The sequence below is a fragment of the Ahaetulla prasina genome, chromosome 5, assembly GCF_028640845.1.
Source record: "Ahaetulla prasina isolate Xishuangbanna chromosome 5, ASM2864084v1, whole genome shotgun sequence".
Classification (NCBI taxonomy): Eukaryota; Metazoa; Chordata; class Lepidosauria; order Squamata; family Colubridae; genus Ahaetulla; species Ahaetulla prasina.
Genome location: NC_080543.1, coordinates 93,218,882 through 93,238,386, shown reverse-complemented (window position 1 = coordinate 93,238,386; position 19,505 = coordinate 93,218,882). Strand labels below are relative to the sequence as shown.

Here is a 19,505-nt window from a genome sequence, read left to right as displayed (position 1 = left end):
CCCTTTTCTAGGTTTCAACCACATCCTTCACTTTGGCCTTGTGTCATCTTACTATAGCATCTTAGAGTATGCAAATGCTAATTGTTCTTTTGGTTCCTATACCCAGAATTACTCTCTGCTCACCGTTTGATCAACCTGTCCTCTGTATTAATGAGGCATATTCCTAATTAATATCTAGGTAATATCTAATTATATATTACCTACCACCTTCCTTATGCTGGCCTTTGACCCTAATAAAGATGTGACTGATTGATACATTACCTATAATTATACGTGTGGCATTTACACCTTTCAATGTTTCTGGCCTACCTCAATTTCCCCAATACTCCATTTATGGAAAAAGGATGTGAGCTCTGGGTGCCAGGGAGAGAGGAAACAGCTCATCCAGCCCAAAGGATTGCCACCCAACCATATTACTTATTATGGTTATTTTATTTATTATTGTGGTATTACTTTACAACAATAAAGACATGTTATCATTTCAATGCTAGCAATTTTTGAAAGGGCAAAGAGGCAATGATGAAACACTGGGCAATTGGATAACTTTTAGCTTTTGCCATTCCCACTGGCAAAACGGCCATGTGGCTGTTCTTGGTTGAGGTAGCTTTCATGGCTTTCATGCAATGGTTCATTTAAAATGGACCCTCAGCTCACTAGCCCAGGATGAAATGGTCATTGAAGGCACAGAACAGTGATTGGAGGATGTGTGTGCTTATCATAGCATACTCCATCCAATTGCAACAGAAGCATTTATGGAAGATGGTATTATGCACAGCAGGTGGACCCTGTCCTGCTTATGCTGGTCAATGGGGAGAACAATGCATACAGAAGGTGGAGATTACCTTTCTGGCAATCTAGAGGTGGGCTGACGATAATGTTACTATTTTTACCCTCACAAAATAGTAAAAGAATCTTAAGAAGTACAGACAAGCCCTATCCTTGAAGAATGATGACAGAATAATATCCAAAAAGAACAACAATTCATTGATGAGTACAAGTAATCCTAGTGTCAGCTTAGGCTTCCATACGCTGCCACTTTCTCCGGTGTGGGAAAGTAGGAGAGGGAGGTGAGGGTACAAGGGGCTATTAGACATAACAATATTCTTCCTGCCGGTCAAGGTCAGGCTGGGCTTGCATCTGGAGAACGAGTGGCCGGAGTGATGCTTCAACATGGGACGGTTGAGGATTGGAACATGTGACCGGCAGAGGGATCATGAGGGTGATGATTTTGGAGTTTGTATTATTGAGGGAGAAACCCGAATCCCCAGTTTCAGTTTTCATCCAACTGTGCCAGTTTACCTATGCTAGTAAAAGAACTTTGAAAGATGTTGGCTTCCGAGTCTTTTCTGCCGGAGGGGTTTTCTGGAACGCTGACACCTAGCTGGTCACTCCTCCTTTTTTTCTTATTGTCATTTTGCTGGTGATCAGTCAGATTCATGGACAGGGAAAGTTTTTTATTCCTTTTGAACCAAATGTTTCTAACCAAGGAAAATCCAGAAATCAGATGGTACAGGACAGAAATAAATTACAGGTAGCCCTCAATTTATGACAATTGAGTTAACATTTCTGTTGCTTAACAAAACAGTAATTAAGTGAGTTTTGTCCCACTTTATGACCTTTCTTGCCACAATCGTTAAATGAATCACTACAGTTGTTAAATTAGTAACACGGTTATTAAGTGAATCTGGCTTCCCCCCACTGTGCCTTTCAGAGTAAAAGGTGATCACATGTCCCTGGGACACTGCAACCATCATAAATACATGCCAGTTGCCAAAAACGGCCAAGTTTTGATCGGGTGACCTTGGGGATTTTTATTTATTTTATTTATTAATTAAACTTTTATACCGCCCTTCTCCCGAAGGACTCAGGGCGGGTTACAGCCTTCATTTAAAACAGTTAATATACATATTAAAATAACAATTAAAAAGCTTATTCAATAAAAGGCCGAAATTAAAACCGTCCAATTGACCATATAAAATACCCAGTAAAATTACCATTAAAAATTTCAAATTTCAAATTTAGAATTTAAAAATCAGGCCAGTCCCGCTTGTATAAATAAATAAGTTTTCAGTTCCCGGCGAAAGGTCCGAAGGTCACGCAATTGGCGTAAACCGGGGGGAAGTTCGTTCCAGAGGGTAGGTGCTCCACAGAGAAGGACCTTCCCCTGGGGGCCGCCAGCCGACACTGCTTGGCGGACGGCACCCTGAGAAGACCCTCTCTGTGAGAGCGTATGGGTCGGTGGGAGGCATGTGGAAACAGCAGGCGGTCCCGTAAGTACCCGGGCCCTAAGCCATGGAGCGCTTTGAAGATGGTAACCAAAACCTTGAAGCGTACCCGGAAGACCACAAGTAGCCAGTGCAGACTGCGCAGGAGTGGTGTTACCCGGGAGCAACGTGGTGCTCCCTCAATCACCCGCGCAGCTGCATTCTGGACTAACTGAAGTCTCCGAGTACACTTCAGGGGTAGCCCCATGTAGAAAGCATTGCAATAATCCAGTCGAGAAGTGACGAGAGCATGAGTGACCGTGCATAAGGCATCCCGGTCAAGAAAGGGGCGCAACTGGCGGACCAGGCGAACCTGGTAAAAAGCTCTCCTGGAGACGGCCGTCAGGTGATCTTCAAACGACAGCCGTCCATCCAGGAGCACGCCCAAGTTGCGCACCCTTTCCGTTGGGGCCAGTGACTCGCCCCCAACAGTCAGCCGCGGTTGCAGCTGACTGTACCGGGATGCCGGCATCCACAGCCACTCCGTCTTGGATGGATTGAGTCTGAGTCTGTTTCTCCCCATCCAGACCCGTACGGCCTCCAAACAACGGGACAGCACTTCGACAGCTTCGCTGGGGTGGCCTGGGGTGGCAAAGTACAGCTGAGTATCATCAGCATACAGCTGATATCTCACCCTAAAGCCACTGATGACCTGGCCCAATGGCTTCATGTAGATGTTGAACAGGAGAGGCGAGAGAATCGACCCCTGCGGCACCCCACAAGTGAGGCGCCTTGCGGCCGATCTCTGCCCCCCTGTCAACACCGTCTGCGACCGGTCGGAGAGGTAGGAGGAGAACCACCGATAAACGGTGCCTCCCACTCCCAACCCCTCCAACCGGCGCAGCAGGATACCATGGTCGATGGTATCAAAAGCCGATGAGAGATCCAACAGGACCAGGGCAGAGGAACAACCCCTATCCCTGGCCCTCCAGAGGTCATCCACCAACGCGACCAAAGCTGTCTCCATGCTATACCCGGGCCGGAAGCCGGACTGGAACGGGTCTATATAGACAGCTTCCTCCAGGTACTGAGGGAACTGCCGTGCCACCACACTCTCTACAACCTTCGCCACAAAGTGAAGGTTGGAGACTGGACGATAATTACCTAAAATAGCTGGGTCCAGGGAAGGCTTCTTGAGGAGGGGTCTCACCACCGCCTCTTTCAAGGCGGCGGGAAAGACCCCCTCCATCAAAGAAGCATTTATAATACCCCGGAGCCAGCCTCGTGTCACATCCTGAGTGGCCAGCACCAGCCAGGAGGGGCACGGGTCCAGTAAACATGTAGTGGCATGCAGCCTCCCCAGCAACCTGTCCACGTCCTCGGGAGCCACAGAATCAAACTCATCCCAAACAACATCAACAAGACGAGCCTCAGTCATCTCATCCGGATCATCGCAATCTTGGTCCAAGCTATCCCGAAGCTGAGCGATTTTATCGTATAGATAACCGCTAAACTCCTCGGCACGTCCCTGCAAGGGGTCATCCCGTCCCCTGGTGAAGGAGGAACGGGTCACCCAAACAGGGCGGCCGGGCGGTTATCTGCCGACGCAATGAGGGAGGAGGCGAAGAACGCCTCGCCACCCTCAGTGCCACTAGGTAGGTCTTTGAAAAGACCTAACTAGTGTCCGATCAACCGGGCGGCTGGACCTCCAGGCACTCTCTAGGCGTCTTCTCTGGCGTTTCATCTCTCTCAGCTCCTCAGAGAACCAAGAAGCTAATTGAGATCTGCGCCGGGTCAGAGGCCGCAAAGGCACGACACGGTCCAAAGCCCCAGCCGCGGCCTGTTCCCAGGCCACCACTAGTTCTTCGGTCGTGCCGTGGGTAAGATCCTCAGGGAACGGCCCAAGCTCCTTCTGGAATCTCTCAGGGTCCATCAGGCGCCTGGGACGGAACCAACGCATTGGTTCCGTCTCCCTGCAGTGGTGAGTAGCGGTCTGAAAGTCTAGGCGGAGGAGAAAATGATCTGACCATGACAACAGTTTTATGAAAAGTGGTCATATGTCACTTATTCAGTGTTAGTGTAACCTTGGTCACTGAATGAATGATTGTAAGTCAAGGAGTACCTGTATTTCTTTGCACAGATCACATTACACTCCTCCATTAACTTTGTTATTAATAACAACTGGCTGAAGGAACCTTGTCAAATTTGACATTTTCTGTTAACTCCAGACCCAGTAGGACATTAACTCCTAATGCATTTCAGCACTTACTACAATGGAGGTCAAATCTTCACTTTCAAAACGCCCAATTGCCAGTTCCATTGATTTGTACACAGCTGCCGAAATTCTCTGTGTGATCAAGCGATTCAGATCAATTGAACGACCAAGAAGCTGAAGGAAACAGACAAAAATATTAAATGAAGTTTTAATGTAATTATTCCATATCTGTAAGAACAAATGTCCTGAGCTCCACATATGTTAAGGTAAATTCGGTTTGCAGAAATGATATGCGACAAGCCTAGATTAATTTTTCCAGATCACAGTAGATTCCTGAAGATGGAAATGTCACTTAAATAAATTAATTCTACATGCTCAACTACATTAATACTTTTTACTTGTACCAGCAATCACATATTAGAAATAGACACCTACCCAACTAATCTTTGATGGGTGAAATGTAGCAAAATAACTGGCGAATATGACATACCCAAATTATGTTAATTATTCACAGGATATACTAAATTATAGAAATGTTTATTATTCACATTATCAACTAAATAGTGACATTTATAGGCCCACACTGATGTCCAAATCTGGTTCACTTTCATACTATCACCAGGTTTACCTTCCTTAACCATAACTTAGCTGAGCCTGAACTGGAAGGAGTTTTAGCCAAAGGTTAACTTCACTAATCATCTTTGGACAAAGAGACACAAATAGCACTGCTGTTCTCAAACATGCTTTCAAACTCTATATTAAGATACAAGAGCCCATCCCCACCACATACACAGGTTTAAGGAGATTGGGCTACTAAATTTTTTTTTTTAATGTGAATTTTTTTAAAATAAAACAAAAAAGGAAATTTCAGACAAGTATTAGTGAGATTGCTTGGACAAGATGTGAGTTGTAATCAAAAGATGCTATGAAAGAATAGTATACCAACCTGGACATGTCTTTGTTTTAGCAATGTTTCATATCGATTAGATGTTAACAATGGAATTGTTGCGCCCTGATTCTTACATTCTGATCTTAATCGTTTATCCAGAAGAAGGCTGCATGAAAGTAAGAATATTAAATAACACTCTATAATAGAAGTTATCTTTTAATATCATTATGTCAATATTTTAAAATAACACAGTAAGAGAATAACAGAGTTGAAGGTCTTTTAGTCCGATCCCCTGCTCAAGCAGGAGACCTTACACTATTTCAGACAAATGGTTGTCTAATCTCTTCTTTAAAATCTCCAGTGATGGAGCATCCAGTTTCTGAAAGCAAACCGTTCCACTGATTAATTCTATCAGGAAACTTCTCCTTATTTCTAGGTTGGTTCTCCCTTTCATAAGTTTCCATCCATATGCTTCTTATTCTGCCTTCAGGTGCTTTGGAGAATAGGCTGACCCCCTCTTCTTTGGGACAGCCCCTTAGATATTTGAAAGCTGCTATCATGTTACTCTAAGTCCTTCTTTTTATTAAATTAAACATACCCAATTGCTGTAATTGTTCTTCCTATATTTTAGATGCCTCTCGTCCCCTAATCATTTTTGTTACTCTCCTCTGTACTCTTTCGAGAATCTTAACATTTCTTTTACATCATGGCAACCAAAACAGGATGCAATATTCCAAGTGTGATCTTACCAAGGCATTATGAAGTGGTACTAACACTTCACATGATCTTGATTCTATCCCTCTGCTAATGAATCCTAGAAATGCATTGGCTTTTTCGGCAACTGTATCGCATAGCTGGCTCATATTTAAATGATTGTCCACTTGGAAATCTTTCAATGTATGGAATACATCCAATGTATGGAAATGTAAATAAATTTGCCACACAGGATATTGTTGAACTAAACTTTCAACATCGTTTATCATTTGTCATGCTGATTCAACCCCTGGGAAGGCAGTAATTGAAAGGCCCAGGCTAGCCCCAAACTTTAATGGAGTCACATACCTTCCTGCCATAACCTTGTAATATGCAAATATCTGATCTGCCAACTTGTAGACAAACTGATCAAAACATAAGTTGACCTAAAGAAAATATGAAAGATTAGACACTTTACTCAAATGCATTTTCTTTTGAACATTTTAAAATGGAGGATGAAAAGGGACCTTCCCCAGCAATTCAACCTGTATAATCTATCTTCCAACTGTAGGAAATTTTGTTCCACTTAATTAATAATTATTAGGAAAATATCTATGATATTCAGCTTGTTTTCTGCATGTGTTATATGTTTAAACTATAAACATATGCACCTGGATATTCTAAATTCAGTACTAACTCATTTCTTTATATTTATTCACCTTCATTTCATTGTACTTCTTAAAATATTTTTCAGACAAGACGACATAGTCAACTAACTTATATTTCTATTCTAACTGAATTATTTTTCCTACAAATCTATACATTTTGAACAACTTTATTTTCCCTCTGCCAATGTGTTAACTACTGATCAGGCTTAGTGGCTCAGTTTACGTACCTTGTTAGGCTGCAAAGTGATTGCCTGGTTTTGCCTTATCATGTTTTGAGAACATACTATACCTAATTGTGACTTATTCAACATATCATTAAACAAAACATACCCTAGCAAGATATGAAAACACACACTCTGTATGATTGTGTATCTACTGATTATTTTTGGAAATTACTTATTACTTTGGTCCATTATTCCTCAGTAAAAATGAAATATTTTTCTGAGTTGTTCCTCTATTAATTTGAGCTGCAGATTGGAAGATCTTATCCTTGCAAGTCCTATTGTCAGTTTTGGAAGACAATTTTCAACATCATTCATACAATTTCTTTTAACTTAACCTGTTTTAAGTATTTATCCTCTGAATTAATTATTTGTTGTCTAATGACTTACCTCTGCCTCAATTTCATCATAGAGAAATTGTTTCTTAAATTTGGTGAGTGCATAATGAGCGCTGTCATTATACAGGTCCAAAGAATACAGAACATATCTAAACAAGAGATGAAAACACAGTCTTTATATATAATGTATATATATAAAGTGTATATAATGTGTGTGTGTGTATATGTATGTATGTAAGTATGTATGTATGTATGTGTGTGTGTATATAGATATATATTCCTGCTGCTTGTCTTAATATACCAAGCCGCTATTCAAGAACAAAACTGTTAAAACTTTAATGAGAAAAGTACAGGATTTACCTGCCCAATTCTATGCAAGCAATCATAGAAAGCTGTTGATACATGATTTTTTACAAAATTCCCTGCACTTAAATAGTTTTATTTATTTTATTTATTAGTTTTATCTGCTGCCTAGCTTTCTTAAGAGAGCTCCCTAAGCTACTGGGAAAAAGAGGGCTAATCAATATAACACATTTTACAAAACCTTTCTCTGGATCAAAAAATTGACTATATACCTAAGAATGTGCTTACATTCTTTTCTCCAACTCCATAAACTTAAGACTATGGGTGGGAAATGGAAAGGAGAAGAGCAAAAAGGAAAATTAGACAGCAACACTGACCATATTACTGTTATCCATCCAGCAATAAAATGGTTGATTTCAGCAAAAGAATGAAAAGCATGAAAAGGAAGGATCCAGGCAGATTTCACCAATTCAAAATAGTTTGGTTTTGCAAATGGAAAAGTAGCGCAAACTCAAAGGTCCCAACCCTCTTTCCTCTTTTCCTTATCTTAAAAGAGGGATTCTATTCCACAATTCAAATAATTTTAAATACTCTCGTCTCATTTCCACTAAAGTTTAGTGATTACAAGTCAATTATAAGGCAAGATGAGAAAGAACTTTATTAGCCTTACTCCATCATTGATGCTTCCTTGGTCTCCAAAATGTGGTCAGTTAGAATCCAAGGCATAGACATCTCAATGGGGAACTGGATTCTTCTGCCCATTGTAAGCTCCAGAAAGAATTCCCTGAACCATAACTGGGACAAATCACAGCACTGCTGGAGGGTTTCTTATTGAAAAGGAAATTATATCGAATTAATTTTGATTAAAACCAGGGATAACAGCTACTTTAATAGTGCAATACTATAGAAGCACAACTGCGGAAGAGACACTGAAATAGCATGTAAAGAAACTAAAACCAGCATTCGGATGGAGCGCCTAAAGAGTTACTGTAAGCTGCTGCTGCTGCTGAGACAAATAGACACCAAAAATACAAATGGGTTTCTTACTGAAAACTTAGGCAGAGGAAGTATCATCAGTTTTGTAGTACAGATGTTCTAAATCATTCTCCCAATTTGTGCTAAATATTGAGAATGTCACATTTTCAGCTCTTGCAAAAAAGAAAATGGAAATTTCTTGCAACAACCATCATTAATTAGTTGATTTTATCTGATTATTTACCTTACCGCATTTATTTTTGTGCTACAATATGCACTGATCAGATGGATATTTAACGAAAAATACTTGTGTATAAGCGTAGGTAGAAGGAATAGTTAAGAACAAATAAATTGTTTTCAAAACACCATCAGAGTTGCCAAAGATTCCTTCTGGACTGCCGTAATAGAAGAGTTTTCAGTAAGTTAGAACATTGATTCCCAAACTTTTTATTAAGAGATTCTTAAGAGTATTTTCTGGTCTCTAATATAAATAGTATATACAGTAGAATTTCAAAGTACATAATAATGTAACCTAAAAATGACATTAGAGCCCAGAAATGATAGGATTTACAGCCATGTGCATCTTTCAACTCTGATCAGGATTGTGTAGATAGTGATTTATAGAAAGCTTCTATAGTACACATATACAGGAAATCTTATTTTGCTGAAACATTTCTTACAGCAGGCTAAGCAGAGTTAATCTTGTCTCTTATAGCAATGTCCAACCCAAGCAAATAACGTTAATGACAGACTCACTCCAAAAACTTCACAGAATCTCAATTCAGTGCTTGGGAATCAGTGTTCTATCAACCAGCATTGTTTTTGAAGGGTACTGAAATACAAACTCTACCCCTATTCAAAGCGAAAATATCCAACCACATTGTGGATTGAAAAGACAATGCAGTATGAACGCCTTGACACATGTCAGTAGATAAATCTACTTGAACAACATGCTTCTGATTAAAACCAATAATATTGAAAATGGTAGCCAAAGAAGGCAAGTTACTTAACTTCTCTCCTTAGAAAAAGAAGGGAAAACAAACAAACTAGGCAAACATTTTTTATTTTCACAGGATCAACATAGGGCTCTTATTTGACAACTATTTATGAACAAAATCATTCCAAATAGAAAAATCTATCAAGTATATTTATTAAGCCTAGGGTTGTGTGTAGTACAGGTAGTCCTCGATTTACAACAGTTCAAAGTTACAATAGCACTGAAAAATGTGACTTATGATGTTTTTCACAGTTACAACCTTTGCAGCATCCCCATTATCATGTGATCAAAATTCAGATGCTTGACAACTGGTTCATATTTATGACTGTTGCTCTGTCCCAAGGTCATGTGATCACTTTTTGGTGACTTTATGACAAGCAAGGTCAATGGGGAGGCCAGATTCACTTTAACAACTGGGTCACTAATTTATCAAGTGTGGTGATTCACTTAACAACTGTGGCAAGAAAGGTTGTAAAACTCACTTAACAAATGTCTCACTGAGCAACAGAAATTTGCTGCTCAATTGTAAGTCGCAGAGTACCTGTATTCTCAAATGTGAAAGACTTAACAAATGTCTTATTGGATCAGACATAGGGTCCACATAGTATAAGGTTATGTTTGCCATCTTGAGTTATATCTAAAAATAATAAAGGCAGGATTTAAAATAAATAAATAATCCAGCATCCTGTTTTTCTCAACAGCAGGAAAAAAGATGCCAGGTTGCTAAGCTTTGATAGAATATTTTAAATAAGAGTAAAGTTAAATAAATCGGAAACATTTTCTCAGGATGTGTTAGAAGTATTAGGACATGCTAAAGCTGAACACTGATCATCTACGTATCTTACCACTGAAATTTATCAAGTGAGTGTAGAAGAAAGACTCTCGATGGAATTTTTCAATGTCCAATATGGTGGGCCCCTCAAGGCTACTTCTCAAGGTTTTCTTGGAACCACTTTTGTCAGCAATGAGGGACTCTAACATGGTTCTCACCATGTAAAGCTGCATTATTAAACAGAACATTCATAACGGAGGAAAAACATACATGGCACATTAGTTGAGCTTTACTTATCTGCCAAAAGGAAGATTACTTCAATTTGCAACCTGATAAGGAAAGTAAAAAATAATTAACCTGAAGAAAACTGAAAGGGGGGGGAAAGCACCACAATTTGCAGTGGAACAGTTCATGGCATGACATTATTTAAAAATAATAAGTAATGCCTTACCACCAAAGTTTAAAAGAGTGGGATAGATGTAGGACTGTCTCAGAAACTTGTTTATCACATGCAATAACTTTTCCATTCCCAGAGATCTGAGCTGCTTCAACAGCTCTGCATAGTTTAAGGACTCTGTCATAGAACGAACCAGGAAGAGCTAACAGAAAAGGAAAAGGCAAAAGAGGAGAAGAGAGACTCCGTTAATAAATACACAAGGGTAAATAGAGAAAAGGAAAAAGCACAAAATCAGATGAATGTACAGTGTATTAGTTTGTTAAAACATGAACAGCAAGACAATGAAGAATACAGAACCCTTTGACCAACAAGAAGTAAGAAGTTTTATTTATTCAGTCTACTCATTTTGTTATAGCGCATAAAAAGATCTTAAGTCTGTTAAGGAAGCTCATGCCAGTCAAATTCAAAGGTAATTTATTTTCCTATTACAAAGATTTCACGTTCCAACACAGAAATGTATTAATGGGAAAGAACTAAAGATGCTGCAACTAACATGAAAACTGCAAGCAATATTATTTCACAACTGATCGATTGGAATCATTTTTATTTGTCTAAATAAATATATAGGTAGTTAGATAGAGAACTGTGAAAGAAAAGTAAGAGACACTAAAGAAAGTTCAAGAAAAGAAAGCTGATGTCAGGTAACCTGTCCTGGTAAATTCTATTGAGGGTGTCACAAACATCAGTGGAACTGGACATGTAGCATACTCAAGAGCAAGTTCCCAAGCAAGAACATTTTTAATCTATACACAATGGCTACTGAATTCAGCATAGGCTTGTATGAGTTTGACTTGAGCTTAATGCATGTTAATCAAAATACTATAATTAATTGGTACTTATTTTTCTTGTGTTCTAAGCCAGATAAGCCAGAGCTTTAAAGGTGTAACTTTGCGGATATATTCAGAGTTTTAAGTGGAGAAAAACATATTCCTCTCCTTCACCTCAATATAGCAACCAATAGAAAAACCTACCAAACAGTTAAAATTTAAGTGGAAAATAGGCAATGATGTTTTTCAGGAGCAAAATCTTCAGCATATCAAAAATCTAAATCCCCAAATTTGTATTTAAACAAAGAATTACTCGCATTGAATAAAAAAGCAGCATAGAAAATTATCCCTGATAAATAGGATCCCTGATAAAATTGCCTAATCCTGACGACATTTTAAATAGGTTTATTTTACAGTAATTACCTGGGTACTGGAGGGACCTACAGCACGCCTTGGAACTTTAACATCAAAACCACTTTTGGGATCTTTCTCTCCCCTTAGTGCAGGATCATTAAATGGTTCGTGCCCACCTTCCCAGTCACACACAGTCTTTCTGATAGCCTGTAGGATACTAACCATAATTCAAGAGGGTTTGTGAGTATCAGCTAGTCCTTAAGAACTGCAAGGAACTAGATATATGCTTTCTGCAGTTATTATACACTAATAATTGTGATATTAAAATATATTACCAACTGATAATGCTATCATTTTATAAATCATAGTCTGGAAGCATGCAAATTTTAAACTGTGAGAAAAAAAATTCTTGCCACAATAAACACAAACACAACTTAAGCCTCTCTCACATGTAATATATGTGATAGGTGAGGACCAATCCCTAATATCTGCAACTAACAGTACATTTAGATCTTCAAGTTATGTGGATTCCACATAGGATGAAAGTACAGTATATGAAATGAGATTTCTAGCTGACACAAAAAGTCTATTTATATACATTAGGGATGGGCAAAACATCTGAGCACGTAATAGGCAGTTCTGGGATCCAGCCATAGACCAAAAATTGTTTGGTTGTGGATCATAATTTTAGGATGTTTAGGCTGGCATTATCTAGGCGGCTGCCACTTTGATCAATTTTTAAAGACCTACTACTTGCTCTCAAGAAATCTTAACAATTAGAAGCAAGTGGGGAAAAATTATTTTCAGTGTTCTTTCCAAGGATGTATTTTACCAAAGGCTAGTGTTATGTAAACATAACTTCCGGTTTCTTCTTTTTCAATTTTTGATAAATACCAGGCCTATTTTGGATTACAGGTAGTCCTTGACTTACAACAGTTCATTTAGTGACTGTTCAAAGTTACAACGGCATTGAAAAATGTGATTTATGATCGTTTTTCACAGTTACAACCTTTGCAGCATGCCCATGATCATGTGATCAAAATTCAGATGCTTGGCAACTGGTTCATATTTATGACTTGCTGTGTTCCAAGGTCATGTGATCATATTTTGTGACCTTCTGACCAGCATAGTCAACTGGAAAGACAGATTCATTTAACAGCTGGGTTACTAACTTACCAAGTAAAGTAATTTTTAATGGGTGGTTTTATTACTTGTTATTTTAATATTCGGCCTATGGATTCAGATTTTTAAATTTCAAATATTGTGTTTTAATTTTTGTATATGTCTTTTTAACTTGGCTGTAAACCGCCCTGAGTCTTCGGAGAAGGGCGGTATAGAAATGTAAATAATAAATAAATAAATAAATAAGTGATTCATTTCACAATTGTAGCAATAAAGGTTGTAAAATGGGGCAAAATTCACTTAACAAATGTCTCATTTAACAACAGAAATTTTGGGCTGATTGTGGTCATAAATCGAAGACTACACCTATAGTATATCGGCATCCAATATTGCTAACTGGTCCTGTGAATTGCAAAAGGCCACACTGCTTAGATCCACACATATACTACACAAATACACTATAACATTCTAGGTTCCTGGGAAGATCTCAATGTGTATGAAGGCCAACACCAGCTGAAGAACTGGAAACTATGATTTCATATTGTTGTGTAGATAATAATAATAAAAATATTCCTGAACATTCACACAGATAAATGCTTGAAAGAAAAATATAATGGCATGAGATAGTGTCAGTCACTACCTTTGGATGACGTTCTTCTTCTTTTTGATTGCTTGTCTTAATGGTTCTCTAAGTGTGATTTGGGCAAAGTCTTGGAGAGCAGCATAGATTGTATGACGAATGGCATGATTGAAGACACTTTCCATCCTCCCCATCAACACCTGTAATCCTTTAATCATTGCAATGACCTGCATGGGGGAGAGGGGGGAATGTTAGTTTTGTCTAATGAGGCAAATTTATAGGAGGACAAGCAGTAGATTTTGCAGAACTCATCTGCACTCTCCTACCTCTACAAGAGCAAATTTTTCTTCACTTGTATAATTATAGCGAGTTGCTCTTTCATACTCCTCAGCATTGTCAGGGCAATCTTTGTTAGAATATTTGTCAGTCGGGTGTACTAACTTCCATGAATACTGCAATCAACAAAGAAAATGAGAATGACACAGAACTGAGCAAAATAAAGCATTCACTATTGAATCTTAATATATAGAAATTTGTACCTCTTAACTAGCAGCTGACGTGGGATTGCATTCCGCATATTCTACTTAAAAGAATAACCCTTCTATATATGCAGTGCTACGTTTATCCAGGCTCTACTGAACTGGCTTGATATATCTTTCAGTCTAAAAGAAATATCCATCTCAATCTAGGCAACTAATTGCAGCATAAGACTAGTTGCAAGTATTTAAATCCAATCTGATACTTTAAAATGTAACATCATTACACATGATTCTAGAATCAAACATAATAAAGCAAAATAATATTCCTATTTCTGTCATGGTACATTTCAGAAGGCAGTTATTAATTTGCTTATATATTACCAATGCTATAAAATCATTCAAAATAACTCCAATCATTAAGAAAAAAACTCCTATAATTTGTTGTGAACTGTAAGTGAAATAAATTATACTGATGGATATCACAGAGTTTAATACCCTTTCCGAGAGTTAAGATATGAAGTTCTATGTGAACATTTTGTCTTTACCTCTTGTTCCGTTTGAGAAATCCCAACTTTGCAAGACTATCAGAGTAACTTCTGTTAACAGATATATTATAAACAATATTTATTCATGGATGTCCTCCAGAACAGCCTGTCTATGTTATAAATGACAGGCTATACATTACATAAAGTGCCCATATTACACATACGGCAGATAACATTTTGAGATAAGTGCTATAGTTTCAGTTAAAAAAAAATATTGGGGGGTGGGCTCCAAGGGTTAAAAGGGCATGGCTGGTGTCAAAGTGAGTCCCTGACATAACCAGTCACAAATTTGTTGTCTGTATCTAAATTATTATGAATGGGAAAGAAGGGTTATTTTACACAAAATAGTCATCAGAAGCCTAACATCTATTTTAAATTGTACAAGAAATTAAACACTGACTAAAGCAGTTATCCTACAAAGAAATCTACCATTTTGCCACTTAATTAGCAGAGCTGGATCTTGGGCTACCAAACCAGACTGGCTTTTTTTTTTTTTGTAACCTGCAGATGTCCATTGCTGACACAGAAGGTGTGGCTCTGAAATACTGCCTTTGAGACGGGACTGTATCATAGTACAAGACTATTTACATGTGTATTCAAAGATCTACAATAACAATGAAGGTGATTGGTCAAATATGTGGGCCTGGCCTGGAAATTTGCAAGGTTATTCTACTGTATAGGCCCTCTGCTAGAAGGAATAACTAACAATTATTCCTTCTAGCAAAGGGCCCATACAATAGAATAACCTTGCAGATTTCCAGGCCAGGCCCATATTTGTCATCAGTTGTGTTGTGGATGGGCACAACACAACTACTACTTGTGCTATGTTCTCATGCGGAATGGGACTGTGTCTCATATGTTTGGCCGTCCCTAATTCTCCGCAGCTGTTCCTCCTTCCGGCGATTCTCTGCTGGCTATTCTCTTCGGCTGGCATACCTTCACCAATTCGCCGTGGGCAAAGGGCCAAGGCCACTCCGTCCCACGCTCTTCGGAGTGGCCGATATGCAGAAGGATGGTTCGTCCTGGGTTTTTCGACGCCCGGAACACTTAGCACCCAACAAATCAAGGAGAGGGGGTGGAAGTACGGAATTATTTAGAGTTAGTAGAAATCCAGCAAAAGGAGAGAGGCAAAATGTCTTCCTCCCTCCCCCCCTCCAAAGGAGGGGGGGAAGGAGGAGGCGAGGGGGGGAGAGAGAGAAGGGAGGAGGGAAGAAGGCATTTTGGCAAGTTCTTGTACACCTCTCTCCTTTTGCTGGATTTCTATTAACTCTAAAGAATTCCATCCTTCCACCCCTATCATCATCATCATATTCAGAATCCTGATGAGGAATCACCAGGATTTATCATCAGGAATTGAATTGCAGAATTCCACGCTTTAGGGCAACTCTTTATCCGTACTCCAAAGCGGGGAGGAGAGAGGAGGTGGGGGGGGAAGAGAGAGAGGAGGGGAGAGAGGGAGGCATTTTGGCAAACTCTTGTACACCTCTCTCCTTTTGCTAGATTTCTATTAACCCTCCTTCTGCATATTGGCCGCTCCGAAGTGCATGGGACAGAGTGGCCATGGCCCATTGCCCATGGTGAATCCATGGTGGAGGCGTGTCAGCTGAGGAGAATAGCCAGCAGAGAATTGCCAGAGGGAGGAACGCCGGCAGAGAACAAGGGGTGGCCAAGGGTATGAGACAAACAATCCCAGACCCGTTCGCATGTAATTATGATGAAGAGAAACTTGGATCCCTCAAACCATGTTGAGTTAACTGGTGAAAAAATTGCTTCACAATTCAACAAATGTGATATTTGGCCACAATAGCTATGATAACTTTAGATCTGCTGAAGATATGACTATCCATGTTGTGATTCTTAATTCATTTACGTTGGTCTGGAAAACAAGCAACAAGATTTTATTACTAAAATGTAATCTAAGATTACAATTATATATTTTTCCTTAATTTCGCCTTTAAAACTTCCTATCTATTTTTCCACATACCACTTCCATAACATGTGCACTCCACTGTGATAGAAGTTGGAGACCCTGAAGAGAAAGATCAAAAAGTTTCCGATACTCAGCATCTGTTTTCTGAGCTTCTTGACGTCCTGATCCAGTCACCACCTACAAGGGATGCATGACTGTTAAATGATTTTACATAAAATGAAAGCCAGGTTTAAATGCAAAGAACCAACATATACGAAGAATCATTTTTATTCAAATTTAAGTGAAAATTTGTGATGATCCAATATTATCTCTATTCATTTGATACTCTCAAAATATGTGGCTTTACAAAAGTAATGTCCACCATCTAAAAGATCTGGTCTAGTTAGATAAGCCATTTGGAAATTAAGTGAAAGTGTTGCATAGCGGTGTATATTCTTGCAAGGTTTCTTCATGTAAAGAACATGAATGTCAACATGGTACAGGAGAATAAATTAATTTATATTTAGAATGCATTTATATCATTACTTCTTCATACAAGGTTATTTTGATCTAGTATCCTTATGAGTTGGTAAAAGGGTGGGGTAGAATAGGGAGTATAGTCAGAAAACCAGGTTCAAAAATCTTTTGCTGGTGGTTTCAGTTACATTTCAGCACCCAAGGGAAATGCCAAAAATCATTTGGGAACTGACTCCAACAATCCTCAAAACTCTTTATCAATTGACATCATGTTTATGCAATTAACAAATTTCTGCCTAGATTTTAAGAAAAAGCCATCATCAAAAAGAAGTATTATAAACAGGAATTCAGAAAGCTGAATTCATAAACAGAATTGTACTTCATACCCAGAGTAAACCTTCTATTGACATAGAATAGGAATAAGTTTAAATGCTCTGAATAAGGAACAATGATATACTAAAGTCTCTCAAGTTTCTTGAGTGAAGCAGGCAAAATAATTGGTCATAATGTAAAATTACCTCTGCTTAAAATGTGCTCCCCACTAATCCACATACCTCATTATTGCTATAACGAGCCAGTTCTGAAATAAAACGCATGTGATCATCTCTTATCTGGATCATTTGCTCACAGATGTTGTATTGGGGACTACTGCCAGAAGAGGTACATGTCCATCTGCAAGAGAAAAACAAAATATGAAATGATCACACTAATGAGAAGGAGGAAACTTCCAATTAATAATTATTTCAAAACATTTTGAAACTACTTTTGCAGGAACTAAATAAGGTACAAGAACCCCCCATTTAAAAATAATATAATTTAAAACATAAAATAACATAGCCAATCCTAACAATTACCAGTAATAGAATTTAAAACAAGATGCAACTTAATCACACTCAATTTTTTAGGAATGTGTAAAAAAACCAAGCTCCTGTAAATAGGAGCAACTTAAAACAGATTGCTGAAGAACTTCATGTTCAAGCACATCTACTCCCTCAGCCACATTGAAATCTTTAAAGATTAAAACCAAAACTCCAAAATGAGATCGGAAAATAGCAGTAACTATTATTGTCCTTATAGGAATTGGTGCTATATTTTGCACCAATCAAAGTTCTTTAAGGACACCCTTACATGGTGCTAACTATTGCTGGGATGATAAGGACCCTGAGGGAAACAATGTTTTAATAAGGCCAGCACAATGGTAGAGATTGGATAAAACAAGTCATCCAGCTTCTTTTCCTTAATTTTGTTCCACTAAATTCTTGCTGAACTGGAATCTTTGGCAACTGCTACAGCATGCGAATATAAGCCATCATAAAAGGAAAATGTGGATGTAAACCACAATATACATTTCTCAATTATTATAAATTGTAATAGAATTAAGGATAAATACTTGAAAAATGGTCATTCCACTAGATTTACTAGATAAGAGAGATAATGTGATCCATATAATCTTCAATTTGGCCCTAACATATATTGGCATAGGGGCCTCTATGGCTCAGACTGGTAAGACGGTCTGTTATTAACACAGCTGCCTGCAATTACTGCAGGTTCTAGTCCCACCAGGCCCAAGGTTGTCTCAGCCTTCCATCCTTTATAAGGTAGGTAAAATGACCTTATAACAAGCAAACCCAGATTGTTGGGGGCAATAAGTTGACTTTGTATATAAATATACAAATAGGATGAAGACTATTGCTGACATAGTGTAAGCCGCCCTGAGTCTTCGGAGAAGGGCGGGATATAAATGCAAATTAAAAAAAAATACTTGAAAAATGGTCATTCCACTAGATCTACTAGGTAAGAGAGATAATGTGATCCATATAATCTTCAATTTGGCTCTAACATATATTGGCATAGAAAGAATAAATTGGCACAGTGGATGTTGTACTTTCCAAAGTTTGCTTAATATTTAGGAGAAATTAAATATAAGATTTTGATAATATACTGCAAAATGGCAGTAGGAGAAAATAAAATCACTGGATGTCTACAATAGACATCAGCAACAGTGGAATTTCTTAGTGCTGGAATGTTATAAATATTAATGAAAAGAATGGTGCACTTTCCCCATTAAAAACACACTACACATACACTTATCCTTGCAGACTTAGTACTATCCGATTTAGTAACTATCCAAACTTCAAAATATAAAGTCTATATTTAAGTCAAAGAAAGAGTTCAGATTGACAATTAAGCTTATGTCAAATATGCAAGTACCGTTAATGAATAAAAAATAAAATAGAAGTCCTAGCACATTTTTTATGATTAAAATTCTTGCGTATCCCTCAGAATAGGCTTCAGGAACCTATGATCTTCCAAACCGCAATTTCCATCCTTCCTTACCCATCCATCCATAACAACACTGATGGATGTTTATGATGAATAATCTAACTCAGGGGTGTCAAACTCAAGGCCCGTGGGCCGAATCTGACCTGCAATGTGGTTGAATCCGGCCTGTGGGGCCATCCTGGTCTACCCAATGTGAAGAGGAAAGATCGGGCCGGCATAGCTTCGGCCCAGTATACCCCATGCGAAGAGGAAACATG

The 19,505-nt window shown here is 38.5% G+C and overlaps 1 protein-coding gene across 4 annotated transcripts in view; it reads right to left on the bottom strand.

The window, feature by feature from the left end:
* Positions 1-19,505, bottom strand: part of CYFIP1 (cytoplasmic FMR1 interacting protein 1) — a 61,763-nt gene that overhangs the window by 17,134 nt on the left and 25,124 nt on the right. For 3 of the 4 annotated variants that reach the window (XR_009155319.1, XM_058184930.1, XM_058184929.1), the window contains 11 exons: positions 17,520-17,637; positions 16,564-16,686; positions 13,882-14,007; positions 13,616-13,782; positions 11,923-12,070; positions 10,349-10,502; positions 8,202-8,358; positions 7,281-7,377; positions 6,371-6,447; positions 5,366-5,474; positions 4,474-4,593 (listed from right to left, as the gene is read on the bottom strand). Coding sequence is in view for 3 of the 4 variants with exons in the window: in XM_058184930.1 (XP_058040913.1) it covers positions 4,474-4,593; positions 5,366-5,474; positions 6,371-6,447; positions 7,281-7,377; positions 8,202-8,358; positions 10,349-10,502; positions 11,923-12,070; positions 13,616-13,782; positions 13,882-14,007; positions 16,564-16,686; positions 17,520-17,637 (1,396 nt within the window). In the remaining variant the exon portion in view is untranslated. Of the gene's footprint in view, positions 1-4,473; positions 4,594-5,365; positions 5,475-6,370; positions 6,448-7,280; positions 7,378-8,201; positions 8,359-10,348; positions 10,503-10,726; positions 10,875-11,922; positions 12,071-13,615; positions 13,783-13,881; positions 14,008-16,563; positions 16,687-17,519; positions 17,638-19,505 lie in introns of all 4 variants that reach the window. The other variant, XM_058184931.1, reaches the window with a different exon arrangement.